General features: G+C 32.8%; 1 protein-coding gene across 1 annotated transcript; it reads right to left on the minus strand.

Moving 5' to 3' along the window:
• Nucleotides 1–838: 838 nt before the first annotated feature.
• LOC126830165 (uncharacterized) lies at nucleotides 839–18,322 on the minus strand. The gene is made up of 8 exons (XM_056102898.1): nucleotides 18,127–18,322; nucleotides 16,079–16,262; nucleotides 15,121–15,221; nucleotides 14,454–14,582; nucleotides 13,960–14,142; nucleotides 1,854–1,972; nucleotides 1,224–1,347; nucleotides 839–855 (listed from the first exon to the last, which is right to left on the minus strand). The coding sequence occupies exons 1-8, from the start codon at nucleotides 18,182–18,184 to the stop codon at nucleotides 839–841; spliced, it is 915 nt and encodes a 304-aa protein (XP_055958873.1). The 5' UTR covers nucleotides 18,185–18,322.

The following is an 18,322-nucleotide window of genomic DNA, read 5'->3' on the forward strand; positions in this document are numbered from 1 at the left end:
TAACAAAAGGGGACCCAAGAATAGTGGGTTCAGGAGAGTCTCCATTTTCGCTAAAGACAGGCAATGTGTAATCTTTCTCAAGACTCGGTGGAACGTCTGATTCACTTTCCAGATCAATAATTATACTCGGGGCGACTTCTTTACTACTGATATCACCGTTCATCATTTTAGGTGGAGCCGGTGTAAACATCGGTCTCGAGTTACGGTCGAATGCCTTGACTTCCGGTTGAACTTTGCTCGCCATTTTACCGCCATTATCATTCGAGTTGTTTTTCTTTTTCACAATTATGATTACTATGAGTAACACGGCCACAAGTAAAACTACAGATCCCAAAACTCCACCAGTTACGGATGCAACATCTACAGTTGCAGCAACAACCGTTGTGGTTGACATTGTCGTTGGTATAGCTGAAAAAGCGATGAGGTGAATTTAAATATGGTTTAGATAAAGTATTTAATGAAATTAATTGTAGGTAATATTGCAAAACGGCCATTAACTTGTATCCGATCTTAGCAGTTTACTATCTGTCGGAAATATAGGATATAGAACGGATTCTGAAGTCTGTGAGAATCTGAAAGTTTCCATTATGACGTAATGCCCAGAAATTGATAAATGGGACCTGATCGACACATTATTTGTGCCATTACTTGGTAACGTAACGTGTAGATGGCAAGGGAGAAGAGGTCTGTCCGGTCGGTTGTGCGCCGATACTCTTCGGTAAATAGATGCCAACTTGAGATATGTATCAGATATTGTTAGATAGGTTTTATCACCTGGTTGCGTTTAGGATTTGTGTTTCATTATGAAGGAAGCAAAAATAAACTACGAAACTAAAAATTACTTACGACAGGATCCTGAAATAACAAATTAAAAGGGTCCATTAACAACGTGAATAATCAACAAACACTAGTGGACAGGATATATTTTAGTAAAGTGTAAGTAGTACCTATGATGTCAATTAAAAATCACACGTTTTGGGTTACTATTTCAGATAGGGAAAGGTCGACATCATAATGGTAGCATATAACGTAGGGCTTCAGTTTCTCCTAAAAATGCTTTGCTTTGGAATATTAAAATATTTATAATGTTTTAATTGAAGAACTAAAATGTGTACTAAGGTCTGGCGTTGGACAAAATGCTATAATGATGAAATTTAGTTTCCTTATAAGACAGTGAAACATATCGATTTTACAAGTTATGCCCTGAATGTTGAAATACTTACCATTATGTGTTAATTTTAACGTTCCACCAGGTGAGTTAACTGTTGTTGAATTCATAAATGTTGAGTTGAGACATTCTAATGGATACTGTGTAGCGTAACTTATATCAGATCCTTTCTCAAATATCTGTGAATATCAATATAAACTATTTAAACATGAATTAAAGTACCAACATCAACACCCATTATGACAGCACATGTTAAATCTACAAGTTTAGTGAAGACAAATTAAATGAAACGAAATTTTAAACTATCAAAAACGAAACATCGAACTGGATCTGCGTTTTAATAAGGTTGTTAAATCTATGTCGTTGTTTCAAATTTGAAATGCAATTTTCCTGAAATGACACGTTGAATAGTATAAGTTAATACACATCCTGGTTTTACTAAGCAAGATAAATCCTATATTTACGAAAACCTTGATATACATGTACCCGTACTAGTGTAGAACACATGTCACTGCTGTTACACGGAGTAATGGTTTAGATTTGGGTTTCAAAAGTGGTCACATTCCGGAGTTATCCTCAGAACAATGACCAGTCAGTTTGGACAGAGGCCTGTAATAATTTAATAAGATTGTTTAAACACCCTATTCGTGCTACAGTGAAGCATACAAACAAGAAACATACTTACTACACATGTATATCTAAAGGTATTAGTATTATCAACTGTTGTATCATTATTATATAATGTAACATAGTAGGTACCAGGAGTTGGTTGATCATAATATAAACAGTATAATACACCACTATCTATAAACAACAACATAATATAAACAATATAATACACCACTATATGTAAACAACAACATAATATAATACACCACTATAGGTAAACAACAACATAATATAATACACCACTATATGTAAACAACAACATAATATAATACACCACTGTATGTTTACGAGGGATATAATCCCAGGTTTTAAAAAAACACAAACAATATGACGTTTCCTTTGCCATAGGCAATTGAATATTCCAAAATTATTATCATTATGTCTTATTGTGATAATTATAAAATAAACTAGAACTGCGAAGCAGTAATGACGGGTTTCACCGGTGCCACGTTACCCTTGAACTTATGTCACTTCCGGTACCAATGAAACCGTTAAACAGGTTTCCACATAAGCATTGCACAAATGAAATAAAATGGACTAATGACTGACGGGTATCAACATCATCAGATAATAATTTTAAGATACCAGACCATAGCCTACAAATGGTTCTGAAGGTTTTTATAAATCTTTCCAACAAATATGGTAAATATCAGCCATTTAAATTGGAGGAAAGAAAAACAAACACAATTTGCAAGAGATGGATAGAGAAGAAAGTTAAACAAGAAAGTTTTTTCATACAATAATATAATTCAGGAAGTAACAATCTGATATGAGCTAATTACCACAGGAACCAACATCTTTTGGTAATCAATTCATTTTATACATTTAGTGATCCTGACGAAATTACATTATATGCAGTGATAATGATAAAGATAAATTAGTTTTTTTAAAATCAGAAATGGCAAAGACCCAAAACCTTGAAAAGTGACTTGTAGAAAATCGTCTATTTCTCTACAACCGTACAAGTTAGAAACCATTTTGCGGTATCTGTATGATCATATGTGTTCAATATATTTGTTGAGCGGAATCAAAAATCATAATTTTAAAAACATTACAAATCAGACTCATTTGACCAAAATATCTGTTTTGAAGGCTACAAATACAGTTTTTGCCAAATTGACGTTACTTCCGGTGATAATGAAAATCTGAAATTACTTGTATGAAATCATAATTGGTAAAAGGTATCAAACAGTGAAAATTTTATGAAAATCGAATAATAATTGACAGTTGTATGGTCCAAAAACCTTGAAAAGTGACCTGTTCAAAATCGTCTATTTCTCCGCAACTGACCAAGTTAGAAAGGAATTTGTGATATCTATATGATCGTGTGGGTTCTTTCTATTAGTTGATTGGAATCAAATATCAAAATTTTAAACGAATAACAAATACAACTCATTTGAATAAATTATTTGTTTCGAAGGCTATAAATACGGTTTTTGCCCAAATTACGTAATTTCCGGTGATATTGGTAATGTTGAATTGGTTTGACCTAGTTAAAATTGACATTACGCACCAAATGGTGTAACTTTTATGAAAATCCAGTAATGATTGACTCTTTTACAGGCAAACTAGCGTAAAAAGTGACTCATGCAAAATTGCCCATTTCTCGGCAACTGCTCATATTACAAACTATTTTTCACATACATTCTCTTCGTATGGGTTATTTCTACAAGTTTATGAACGTATCAAAGAAATATTTTAATATATGAAGGCGCTGGATGGGTTGTAAATAGCTTATTTTTACCCCTTTTTTTACCTTTTAATCGAAATGGCCCGAAAACGAAATCGAAATTAAAAAAACTGAGTCCGAGATTTTGTGCACCTTAACAGTGCGCATCTTTTGGATAATATCAGATTTGTAAAAAATAATATTTGCTTTCAAAAAGTGGTACCGAACTGTCAATATTGTAGTTTTTGCTAAATTTACGCGTCTTCCGGTTCCGACAGGAAACTTTACCGGTAACAAAAAAAATGACATTTTGAACCACGGAACATATGAACTAGGTTTTATACAAATCGAACAATAAATAATTAATGTAGGACTGAAAAACTGAATTAGCCAATGGCGGCCAAGGAAAATTACGGAAACAAAAAATGTTGACATTTTTGTTCAAATCAGATGACTCTTTAACCTTGGTTAAAATGTCATATAAAAATATTAATAAATAAAAAAGATTTTTGTAAAAATTTAAATTTTCAAAATTTGGCGCCTAATATCTTCCAAGATTTGTCGAAAATCAAAAATCAAAAGTAACATAGCTATGTCCCCTGTTTCTGGCTATGTCAAAATGCATCATATGCTAAAATCCAATGATTATTGTTAATATTACGGCAATATTTCAAAAAACGACATTTTCGGTGATTTCGGACATTTCGCAATGTCGCATAATGCCGGGAATAGCTTTAATCTCTAAGTCACACCCACTTTCCCAGTAAAACTGAAGACATTGTATCGATCCGACAAGAAGTTGCTGAGATATAAGCAAATTGGAAAAAAAAAATAATAATAAGAAGAAGAATAATAATAAGAACTAGAACTGCGAAGCAGTAATGACGGGTTTCACTGGTGCCACGTTACCCTTGAACTTATGTCACTTCCGGTACCAATGAAACCGTTAAACAGGTTTCCACATAAGCATTGCACACATGAAATAAAATGGACGCAGAAACAACCAAATCCAGCAATCAATTCATTTGCTACATGTCAGTGATCCTGTCAAAATTACATTACTTCCGGTGATAATGAAAATGTTAAATTGGTTTATGAAATCAGAAATAGCATCATCACATGGTGAAAATTTTATGTAAATCCTATAATAATTGCCACCTTTATAGACCAAAAACCTTGAAAAATGACTTGTAGAAAATCGCCTATTTCTCTGCAACCGTACAAGTTAGAAACCATTTTGAGGTATCTGTATGATCGAATGAGTTCATTCTATTTGTTGATTGAAATCAAATATCATAATTTTAAAAACATTACAAATCTGATTCATTTGAATAAAATATCTGTTTTGAAGGCTAAAAATACAGTTTTTGCCAAAATGACGTTACTTCAGGTGATAATGAAAATCTTAAATTACTTGTATGAAATCGTAAATGGCATTATGTATCACACAGTGAAAATTTCATGAAAATCGAATAATAATTGACACTTTTATTGACAAAAAACCTTAAAAAGTGACCTGTTGAAAATTGCCTATTTCTCCGCAACTGAACAAGTTAGAAACCATTTTGTGATATCTATATGATCGTAAGGGTTCATTGTATTAGTTGATTTGAATCAAATATCACAATTTTAAACAAATAACAAATATGACTCATTTGAATAAATTACTGGTTTCGAAGGCTATAAATACAATTTTTGCCCAAATTACGTCATTTCCGGTGATATTGAAAATGTTAAATTGGTTTGACCTAGTTAAAATTGACATTACACATCAAATGGTGTCACTTTTATGAAAATCGAATAATAATTGACTCTTTTACAGGCAAACTAGCGTAAAAAGTGACTCATGCAAAATTGCCCATTTCTCGGCAACTGCGCATATTACAAATTAATTTTCACATACATTCTCTCCGTATAGATTATTGCTACGAGTTTATGAAAGTTACGAAGTAATATTTTAAAATATGAAAACGCTGGATGGGTTGTAAATAGCTTAATTTTACACCTTTTTTCACCTTTTAATCGAAATAGCCCGAAAACGGAATCGAAATTAAAAAAACTGGTCCCAACATTTTGTGCGCCTTTAAAGAGCGCACAATTTCAGTTATACCAGATTTGAAAAAAAAAAATTTGCTTTCGAAAAATGGTACCTAACTGTCAAAATTGTAGTTTTTTGTCAATTTACGCCACTTCCGGTGCCGACAGATAACACTATTGGTAACAAAAAAAATGACAATTGAGACAACAAAGCATATGAACTTTGTTTTATACAAATCGAACAATAAATAATTAATCTAGGACTGAAAAACTGAATTAGCCAATGGGGGCCAAGGAAAATTACCGAGACAAAATTTTTTCACATTTTTGCCCAAGTCAGAGGACTCGTTATATTTGTGTGAAACACGACCAAAAAATATTCATAAATAAAAAAGTTTTTTGTAAAAATTTAAATTTTCTAAATTTAGCGCCTAATATCTGCGAAGATTTGCCGAAAATTATAAATCAAAAGTAGCGTAGCTATGTGCCCCGTCTCCGGCTATGCCAAAATGCATCCAAAGTTAAAATCCAATGATTATTGTTAAAATTACTGCAATATTTCTAAAAACGATAGCTTCGGTGATTTCGGACATTTCGCATTGTCACAGAACGTTCAAAATAGCTTTATCCTCTAAGTCACACCCACTTTTCCGATAAAACCGAAGAAATCGTAACGATCCGACAATCAATTGCTGAGATCTACTCAAAACAAAAGAAGAACTACAACTGCGAAGCAGTAATGACGGGTTTCACCGGTGCCACGTTACCCTTGAACTTATGTCACTTCCGGTACCAATGAAACCGTTAAACAGGTTTCCACATAAGCATTGCACACATTAAATAAAATGGACGCAGAAACAACCAAATCCAGCAATCAATTCATTTGCTACATGTCAGTGATCCTGTCAAAATTACATTACTTCCGGTGATAATGAAAATGTTAAATTGGTTTATGAAATCAGAAATAGCATCATCACATGTTGAAAATTTTATGTAAATCCTCTAATAATTGCCACCTTTATAGACCAAAAACCTTGAAAAATGACTTGTAGAAAATCGCCTATTTCTCTGCAACCGTACAAGTTAGAAACCATTTTGAGGTATCTGTATGATCGAATGAGTTCATTCTATTTGTTGATTGGAATCAAATATCATAATTTTAAAAACATTACAAATCTGATTCATTTGAATAAAATATCTGTTTTGAAGGCTAAAAATACAGTTTTTGCCAAAATGACGTTACTTCCGGTGATAATGAAAATCTTAAATTACTTGTATGATATCGTAAATGGCATTATGTATCACACAGTGAAAATTTCATGAAAATCGAATAATAATTGACACTTTTATTGACAAAAAAACCTTAAAAAGTGACCTGTTGAAAATTGCCTATTTCTCCGCAACTGAACAAGTTAGAAACCATTTTGTGATATCTATATGATCGTAAGGGTTCATTGTATTAGTTGATTTGAATCAAATATCAAAATTTTAAACAAATAACAAATATGACTCATTTGAATAAATTACTGGTTTCGAAGGCTATAAATACAATTTTTGCCCAAATTACGTCATTTCCGGTGATATTGAAAATGTTAAATTGGTTTGACCTAGTTAAAATTGACATTACACATCAAATGGTGTCACTTTTATGAAAATCGAATAATAATTGACTCTTTTACAGGCAAACTAGCGTAAAAAGTGACTCATGCAAAATTGCCCATTTCTCGGCAACTGCGCATATTACAAATTAATTTTCACATACATTCTCTCCGTATAGATTATTGCTACGAGTTTATGAAAGTTACGAAGTAATATTTTAAAATATGAAAACGCTGGATGGGTTGTAAATAGCTTAATTTTACACCTTTTTTCACCTTTTAATCGAAATAGCCCAAAAACGGAATCGAAATTAAAAAAAATGGTCCCAACATTTTGTGCGCCTTTAAAGGGCGCACAATTTCAGTTATACCAGATTTGAAAAAAATAATATTTGCTTTCGAAAAATGGTACCTAACTGTCAAAATTGTAGTTTTTTGTCAATTTACGCCACTTCCGGTGCCGACAGATAACACTATTGGTAACAAAAAAAATGACAATTGAGACAACGGGGCATATGAACTTTGTTTTATACAAATCGAACAATAAATAATTAATCTAGGACTGAAAAACTGAATTAGCCAATGGGGGCCAAGGAAAATTACCGAGACAAAAAATTTTCACATTTTTGCCCAAGTCAGAGGACTCGTTATATTTGTGTAAAACACGATTAAAAAATATTCATAAATAAAAAAGTTTTTTGTAAAAATTTAAATTTTCTAAATTTAGCGCCTAATATCTGCGAAGATTTGCCGAAAATCAAAAATCAAAAGTAGCGTAGCTATGTGCCCCGTCTCCGGCTATGCCAAAATGCATCGAAAGTTAAAATCCAATGATTATTGTTAAAATTACTGCAATATTTCTAAAAACGATAGCTTCGGTGATTTCGGACATTTCGCATTGTCGCAGAACGTTCAAAATAGCTTTATCCTCTAAGTCACACCCACTTTTCAGATAAAACCGAAGAAATCGTAACGATCCGACAATCAGTTGCTGAGATCTACTCAAAACAAAAGAAGAACTAGAACTGCGAAGCAGTAATGACGGGTTTCACCGGTGCCACGTTACCATTGAACTTATGTCACTTCCGGTACCAATGAAACCGTTAAACAGGTTTCCACATAATCATTGCACACATGAAATAAAATGGACGCAGAAACAACCAAATCCAGCAATCAATTCATTTGCTACATGTCAGTGATCCTGTCAAAATTACATTACTTCCGGTGATAATGAAAATGTTAAATTGGTTTATGAAATCAGAAATAGCATCATCACATGGTGAAAATTTTATGTAAATCCTATAATAATTGCCACCTTTATAGACCAAAAACCTTGAAAAATGACTTGTAGAAAATCGCCTATTTCTCTGCAACCTTACAAGTTAGAAACCATTTTGAGGTATCTGTATGATCGAATGAGTTCATTCTATTTGTTGATTGGAATCAAATATCATAATTTTAAAAACATTACAAATCTGATTCATTTGAATAAAATATCTGTTTTGAAGGCTAAAAATACAGTTTTTGTCAAAATGACGTTACTTCCGGTGATAATGAAAATCTTAAATTACTTGTATGAAATCGTAAATGGCATTATGTATCACACAGTGAAAATTTCATGAAAATCGAATAATAATTGACACTTTTATTGACAAAAAGCCTTAAAAAGTGACCTGTTGAAAATTGCCTATTTCTCCGCAACTGAACAAGTTAGAAACCATTTTGTGATATCTATATGATCGTAAGGGTTCATTGTATTAGTTGATTTGTATCAAATATCAAAATTTTAAACAAATAACAAATATGACTCATTTGAATAAATTACTGGTTTCGAAGGCTATAAATACAATTTTTGCCCAAATTACGTCATTTCCGGTGATATTGAAAATGTTAAATTGGTTTGACCTAGTTAAAATTGACATTACACATCAACTGGTGTCACTTTTATGAAAATCGAATAATCATTGACTCTTTTACAGGCAAACTAGCGTAAAAAGTGACTCATGCAAAATTGCCCATTTCTCGGCAACTGCGCATATTACAAATTAATTTTCACATACATTCTCTCCGTATAGATTATTGCTACGAGTTTATGAAAGTTACGAAGTAATATTTTAAAATATGAAAACGCTGGATGGGTTGTAAATAGCTTAATTTTACACCTTTTTTCACCTTTTAATCGAAATAGCCCGAAAACGGAATCGAAATTAAAAAAACTGGTCCCAACATTTTGTGCGCCTTTAAAGGGCGCACAATTTCAGTTATACCAGATTTGAAAAAAATAATATTTGCTTTCGAAAAATGGTACCTAACTGTCAAAATTGTAGTTTTTTGTCAATTTACGCCACTTCCGGTGCCGACAGATAACACTATTGGTAACAAAAAAAATGACAATTGAGACAACGGAGCATATGAACCTTGTTTTATACAAATCGAACAATAAATAATTAATATAGGACTGAAAAACTGAATTAGCCAATGGGGGCCAAGGAAAATTACTGGGACAAAAAATTTTCACATTTTTGCCCAAGTCAGAGGACTCGTTATATTTGCTTAAAACACGACTAAAAAATATTCATAAATAAAAAAGTTTTTTGTAAAAATTTAAATTTTCTAAATTTAGCGCCTAATATCTGCGAAGATTTGCCGAAAATCAAAAATCAAAAGTAGCGTAGCTATGTGCCCCGTCTCCGGCTATGCCAAAATGCATCGAAAGTTAAAATCCAATGATTATTGTTAAAATTACTGCAATATTTCTAAAAACGATAGCTTCGGTGATTTCGGACATTTCGCATTGTCGCAGAACGTTCAAAATAGCTTTATCCTCTAAGTCACACCCACTTTTCCGATAAAACCGAAGAAATCGTAACGATCCGACAATCAGTTGCTGAGATCTACTCAAAACAAAAGAAGAATAATAATAATAAGAACTAGAACTGCGAAGCAGTAATGACGGGTTTCACCGGTGCCACGTTACCCTTGAACTTATGTCACTTCCGGTACCAATGAAACCGTTAAACAGGTTTCCACATAAGCATTGCACACATGAAATAAAATGGACGCAGAAACAACCAAATCCAGCAATCAATTCATTTGCTACATGTCAGTGATCCTGTCAAAATTACATTACTTCCGGTGATAATGAAAATGTTAAATTGGTTTATGAAATCAGAAATAGCATCATCACATGTTGAAAATTTTATGTAAATCCTATAATAATTGCCACCTTTATAGACCAAAAACCTTGAAAAATGACTTGTAGAAAATCGCCTATTTCTCTGCAACCGTACAAGTTAGAAACCATTTTGAGGTATCTGTATGATCGAATGAGTTCATTCTATTTGTTGATTGGAATCAAATATCATAATTTTAAAAACATTACAAATCTGATTCATTTGAATAAAATATCTGTTTTGAAGGCTAAAAATACAGTTTTTGCCAAAATGACGTTACTTCCGGTGATAATGAAAATCTTAAATTACTTGTATGATATCGTAAATGGCATTATGTATCACACAGTGAAAATTTCATGAAAATCGAATAATAATTGACACTTTTATTGACAAAAAAACCTTAAAAAGTGACCTGTTGAAAATTGCCTATTTCTCCGCAACTGAACAAGTTAGAAACCATTTTGTGATATCTATATGATCGTAAGGGTTCATTGTATTAGTTGATTTGAATCAAATATCAAAATTTTAAACAAATAACAAATATGACTCATTTGAATAAATTACTGGTTTCGAAGGCTATAAATACAATTTTTGCCCAAATTACGTCATTTCCGGTGATATTGAAAATGTTAAATTGGTTTGACCTAGTTAAAATTGACATTACACATCAAATGGTGTCACTTTTATGAAAATCGAATAATAATTGACTCTTTTACAGGCAAACTAGCGTAAAAAGTGACTCATGCAAAATTGCCCATTTCTCGGCAACTGCGCATATTACAAATTAATTTTCACATACATTCTCTCCGTATAGATTATTGCTACGAGTTTATGAAAGTTACGAAGTAATATTTTAAAATATGAAAACGCTGGATGGGTTGTAAATAGCTTAATTTTACACCTTTTTTCACCTTTTAATCGAAATAGCCCGAAAACGGAATCGAAATTAAAAAAAATGGTCCCAACATTTTGTGCGCCTTTAAAGGGCGCACAATTTCAGTTATACCAGATTTGAAAAAAATAATATTTGCTTTCGAAAAATGGTACCTAACTGTCAAAATTGTAGTTTTTTGTCAATTTACGCCACTTCCGGTGCCGACAGATAACACTATTGGTAACAAAAAAAATGACAATTGAGACAACGGGGCATATGAACTTTGTTTTATACAAATCGAACAATAAATAATTAATCTAGGACTGAAAAACTGAATTAGCCAATGGGGGCCAAGGAAAATTACCGAGACAAAAAATTTTCACATTTTTGCCCAAGTCAGAGGACTCGTTATATTTGTGTAAAACACGATTAAAAAATATTCATAAATAAAAAAGTTTTTTGTAAAAATTTAAATTTTCTAAATTTAGCGCCTAATATCTGCGAAGATTTGCCGAAAATCAAAAATCAAAAGTAGCGTAGCTATGTGCCCCGTCTCCGGCTATGCCAAAATGCATCGAAAGTTAAAATCCAATGATTATTGTTAAAATTACTGCAATATTTCTAAAAACGATAGCTTCGGTGATTTCGGACATTTCGCATTGTCGCAGAACGTTCAAAATAGCTTTATCCTCTAAGTCACACCCACTTTTCCGATAAAACCGAAGAAATCGTAACGATCCGACAATCAGTTGCTGAGATCTACTCAAAACAAAAGAAGAATAATAATAATAAGAACTAGAACTGCGAAGCAGTAATGACGGGTTTCACCGGTGCCACGTTACCCTTGAACTTATGTCACTTCCGGTACCAATGAAACCGTTAAACAGGTTTCCACATAAGCATTGCACACATGAAATAAAATGGACGCAGAAACAACCAAATCCAGCAATCAATTCATTTGCTACATGTCAGTGATCCTGTCAAAATTACATTACTTCCGGTGATAATGAAAATGTTAAATTGGTTTATGAAATCAGAAATAGCATCATCACATGGTGAAAATTTTATGTAAATCCTATAATAATTGCCACCTTTATAGACCAAAAACCTTGAAAAATGACTTGTAGAAAATCGCCTATTTCTCTGCAACCGTACAAGTTAGAAACCATTTTGAGGTATCTGTATGATCGAATGAGTTCATTCTATTTGTTGATTGGAATCAAATATCATAATTTTAAAAACATTACAAATCTGATTCAGTTGAATAAAATATATGTTTTGAAGGCTAAAAATACAGTTTTTGCCAAAATGACGTTACTTCCGGTGATAATGAAAATCTTAAATTACTTGTATGAAATCGTAAATGGCATTATGTATCACACAGTGAAAATTTCATGAAAATCGAATAATAATTGACACTTTTATTGACAAAAAACCTTAAAAAGTGACCTGTTGAAAATTGCCTATTTCTCCGCAACTGAACAAGTTAGAAACTATTTTGTGATATCTATATGATCGTAAGGGTTCATTGTATTAGTTGATTTGAATCAAATATCAAAATTTTAAACAAATAACAAATATGACTCATTTGAATAAATTACTGGTTTCGAAGGCTATAAATACAATTTTTGCCCAAATTACGTCATTTCCGGTGATATTGAAAATGTTAAATTGGTTTGACCTAGTTAAAATTGACATTACACATCAAATGGTGTCACTTTTATGAAAATCGAATAATAATTGACTCTTTTACAGGCAAACTAGCGTAAAACGTGACTCATGCATAATTGCCCATTTCTCGGCAACTGCGCATATAACAAATTAATTTTCAAATACATTCTCTCCGTATAGATTATTGCTAGGAGTTTATGAAAGTTACGAAGTAATATTTTAAAATATGAAAACGCTGGATGGGTTGTAAATAGCTTAATTTTACACCTTTTTTCACCTTTTAATCGAAATAGCCCGAAAACGGAATCGAAATTAAAAAAACTGGTCCCAACATTTTGTACGCCTTTAAAGGGCGCACAATTTCAGTTATACCAGATTTGAAAAAAATAATATTTGCTTTCGAAAAATGGTACCTAACTGTCAAAATTGTAGTTTTTTGTCAATTTACGCCACTTCCGGTGCCGACAGATAACACTATTGGTAACAAAAAAAAAGACAATTGAGACAACGGAGCATATGAACTTTGTTTTATACAAATTGAACAATAAATAATTAATCTAGGACTGAAAAACTGAATTAGCAAATGGGGGCCAAGGAAAATTACCGAGACAAATTTTTTTCACATTTTTGCCCAAGTCAGAGGACTCGTTATATTTGTGTAAAACACGACTAAAAAATATTCATAAATAAAAAAGTTTTTTGTAAAAATTTAAATTTTCTAAATTTAGCGCCTAATATCTGCGAAGATTTGCCGAAAATCAAAAATCAAAAGTAGCGTAGCTATGTGCCCCGTCTCCGGCTATGCCAAAATGCATCGAAAGTTAAAATCCAATGATTATTGTTAAAATTACTGCAATATTTCTAAAAACGATAGCTTCGGTGATTTCGGACATTTCGCATTGTCGCAGAACGTTCAAAATAGCTTTATCCTCTAAGTCACACCCACTTTTCCGATAAAACCGAAGAAATCGTAACGATCCGACAATCAGTTGCTGAGATCTACTCAAAACAAAAGAAGAATAATAATAATAAGAATAATAATTTTAACAAAAACAATAGTGTTTCACACAAGCTACGCAGTGTGAAACCCTAATTATTACCTGAATACATGGTTGTTCTATTACAGATGTTATAATCAAACATCAAAGTTGATGTATTTGTACACGTGTCTAAATATGTCGTCTGATTTTCACATGAGTTAGCGCTACCATCGTCTAACACATAGTTAAAATAACCCAGTAAATCAGCTGGCAGGGTTTGCATGTCCTCGGTTACTATCGAATCTGTAATATAGGGGTGAAACTTTTGTTGTGGTTATAATTATATATATATAAACTTTTTATTATGAAGAGAAGAGAGAAACACAAACACAAACGCAGAATAGCAATAAACATCAACCAAGTGCAAGTGGAATATCCAAAATGGAACTCATCAAAAATCAAGCTTAGAGCTTTTATCAAGATTTTATGCAAGAATCTTTACTACATTTTCACGAAAGACCTTTCGACAAGACTCAGCTTCATAATATTTATGGGACCAATGAGTGCTAAATGGTGAGAGAGGTCAAGCAGTATAAGGTCGTCCAGATACATACCATTTTTCAGTAAGATGCTGTAAGGTTGTGTATAGGGCGTTGTCTCATCACATACATTATTAACAGAGTCAACTACAGTAGATATAGGATAGATCTTCACTCTAGCATTATTAGCTTGTGGTAAAGGTTCTGTAAAAATAACAAATATACACGTTATATTATATATACGCTTCCAAACATACAATAAGTTTTATTATCACAGATTGTAGAAAGTCTGAGCAAAAGTTAAAAAGTCTCTCCCTACATGCTAAAAAGGAGGTGAGAGTAATATGTCCATTGTCCATTTGTACAGCACCTAATCCGCTAAACATACTCCACGTACACACGACACTGGTGTCTAATAATATAATTCAAACCTACGTTTTCAAGCCAGATTTGAGCCGAATGGGTGATAAACTTGTGGGGGGGGGGGGAGGGGGGGCGATGACGCTTGTTTTTTTCCACTTTGTAGAAAGAGTGGCCAGCAAAAAACTTTAATCTCGCTTATTGAATATATAAGGAAGAAGTATGGACGACGATTATATATGCTTATCTTATTCTCTAAATGATACTATCCTTACCAATTTACGGAGATGCTTATACTTCCTTCATCCTTCCCACCCACTCCCCCGTACATACCCCTACAATCCCCGCTATACCAACATACAAATTGGGTAGGTATACTTACGTGTGCCATAATAATAATAATATAGATTAGATGATACTTGATTTATATCTAAACACATATAGGCATAAAAATCACTACTAAATATTGTAAAGGCTGCTGATCTGGAAGATACATATTCAACAATAACTATTAAAATAAAATAACGGTAAGAGAAATAAAATGAAATGGGGTTTAACGCCGTAATGTTCTGCTCCAAATGGGCTTATAAAGAGGGTAAAGGCAAGGGGCGGGGATGCGTGGGAGGAGTGACGAAGATATGTCGAATGTGTGGTTGTTTTGTGGATATGATATGGCCTGTTGGAATTTCACTAATTATTAAATCTTAACCACATTAATAATTAACGATAAAAACTAATAGGGGAGTAGGAGTATTAAAGGAGGCAAGTCTCTAACTCAACTCACAGTCTTAGACATTGCAAACAAGACTTATTGGTCAATTTAAATCAACATTGATGTTGTTATCTAACCATGGAAAGATGGGCATCTAATATTCAATATTTAAGACAAAATGAAAATTTTAAAATTGGCACACGAATCACGTGCCAGAATGCTTTCGAGTGCCATTTGTAAAGAAGAGACTCGGTCAAGAACGCTAAACATACCCACAGGAGAATACTACCGGTGTAGACTAGAATAACGACACGCCAAAGACTGTCATTCAGTTTGTACTCTTCGCGTATTTCGCCGAACATAAATGATGAGAAATTACAGTAAAACAGAAACGATTGAATGTAAATATACATTCATATTACATTATTTTATGCGTTGCGACCCATTTGTGTCAATTTCTAGGTGCCAAAGAATACAGATTTAGCGCCTTTAACTTATGATTTGTTCTATCATGGACCTTATAATAAGGTCCATGGTTCTATTTATACGATGAAATACCAAAGGAGATTGCGAGAAATATTCACTATATTCTGGCATTTATCAAGACACGAAAATCAATTTTACTTACTTGCTGACATATTGTGTACCAGAATGTATGTGACATTCAAATTCTAATTCAGGAAAGGTTTGACTTTGTGTACTGATAGTAAATTTACCGTAAGTTGTGGTATTAAATTCTAGAGTTCCCTCCCTTGTACTATCAAATGTTCCTTCCAGACCAGGGGGAAACGTACAGCTAGCACTAACATCAGCTGTAAATAAAATAAACAGATAATATTAGTAACGTGTAAATAGACGTAAAGGCTCACGAGTCGATAGCAAAAGTCCGTACTCCGTTCTATTCGGCCACAGTGTGTTGTATTCACTTCAGTCGATACCGTTCAATGACAATTTGATCTGTTCCAATTAATTAGTTCTCCAAAATGCGGGGAGTTGGAGAGAGAGAGAGAGAGGGGGGGGGGGAGAGAGAGAGAGATGGTTCCATTTTATTTCAATAATTGGATTGCGCATAGAGGTCTTTAGCAGTGTGAGAAAACCGGACAACATGGGACCTTACTTCTTTTCACATACAGGTGGTGGAATAAAACTACATCACTTGACTCAATGACAGACCTTGTGATCTAACACGCACGCGTTAAAACCATTCGGCCATCCATCACCCTATTCCTTTAGACAAGTTACTCATGATTCGGCCACCCGATGTTTTTTATTTACCATTTGAAATATTTGTTTCAGGACAGATATGCATTGGCCACATCTGGGGCTGAGATCGATTAATAGGGGATATTTATGACAAGGATTTCAACTCCGGCTTTTCCAAATATAAGAAGAAAAATAATGTCACTATTAATATGCTATTTGATTTCCGCGGGTAAAAATAACACAAGGCGTCTCTGATATTTGAAATATTTAAACATGTGTCTCTTTCCACATAAATTGATAGTATGTTAGGTAATGTAAAGCAGTGATAATTATACGGTGACCGGAAAGCTGTCCTTTAATATTTATTCTTGTCTTCCTGTGACATATTAACATTTATATCATATATTATATAGACAGTTTTAATACCTATATATACTATATAATATATAATATATATATACCCGTGTCATAAATGTAGGTAGATAAATAGAGAACGCCATTCGCATTTCCGTTGAGTAGTCTGGTTGTAGATCTGGGAATTTACTTGATGGGTGCAAGTACAGGCTTGTTTATGAAATCGGCACTATTTGTCTAAAGTTTACAAATCTGAGCCAAATATTAAAAACGTTTATGTAAAAAACTGGCAATGTTGTGTAGATGCCGCACCTTAAGAATGAATAACCCAGGATCCACTTCCCCTGGCCATGTAAATTTTATAAAATTATAATTTTATTTAAGACAATTGGGATTCGCGGTGACTCAGCGTGTTAGACACTGGAAGACTAGTCTGGGGTTCAGGGGTTCGATTCCGGTGTTGGCCGAGAAAATTCCCCTGGATTTTCCAGGGTGTGTAGGGTGGGACGAAAAACGGCGGTTTTAGAACCTTAGCTGGGTAAATTGCAATTTAATGAAAATTATGTTATAAAGTAATTGTAAAAAAACAAAAAAACAAAAAAAAAAACAAAAAAAAATATATTAAACGATAATTAAAAATTATTGATCACAGTTTAGAATTATTGGAAAGGAAAAGAAGTAAAAAAGCTCGAAAAAGACTTTTAAAAAAAATAACGTTTGATTAAAATGTCTGATATTGATTTGAAAAATGAAAAAAATTTAATGAGAAGCAACCAAAAAATCGATAAATGTTTAAAAATATCGAAACATGAACTTCGTTATTTGGTCTAAGATTTGCAGCTCTTTCTTAGCAGTCGTGCTAAATTAGTTATCGAAGCAGTTTAATAGCATAACCATAACCCACGCCCTCATGAAGAAATTATTCCTGCTGTGGTGTTGCTGCTATTCTCTTTCATATTACACCATAGCAAAATAGAATGTTAAAACACATTGCCCGTCCATTACTTAATATTTCATATTTATCTTGAATTCAGTACTTATTACAATTTCTAAAACCATCAGAGAGTTCAAACATACTGTTATCCATAAATAACATTAACAAAAGCATGCAAAACTTACCTTTCAACGAAATAACGAAAAATAACAAAGTTAAACAACATCTACTTTCTCTCTCCATTTTGTTCTTGCGTGTATTTACTTTTTTCCAAAAGAGTTATCGTTCTTAGTGTGTTCTGTTACCAATGGTAATGGTAAAGAAATCTAAAAGAAATTTCAGGTTTTACATTAGATAAACACAGATCATTTCAAAACTGTT

The sequence above is a fragment of the Patella vulgata genome, chromosome 8 (genome assembly GCF_932274485.2).
Source record: "Patella vulgata chromosome 8, xgPatVulg1.2, whole genome shotgun sequence".
Classification (NCBI taxonomy): domain Eukaryota; kingdom Metazoa; phylum Mollusca; class Gastropoda; family Patellidae; genus Patella; species Patella vulgata.

Bases quoted from the DNA above. Each gene is read 5' to 3' on its own strand.
- LOC126830165 (XM_056102898.1), bottom strand. From the start codon at position 18,184: ATGGAGAGAGAAAGTAGATGTTGTTTAACTTTGTTATTTTTCGTTATT. The intron at 14,583-15,120 runs GTAAGTATACCT...TTATTTTTACAG, and splicing joins TTATTATTATTATGGCACAC to AACCTTTACCACAAGCTAAT. The intron at 1,348-1,853 runs GTAAGTATGTTT...TGATATTCACAG, and splicing joins CCTTTAGATATACATGTGTA to ATATTTGAGAAAGGATCTGA.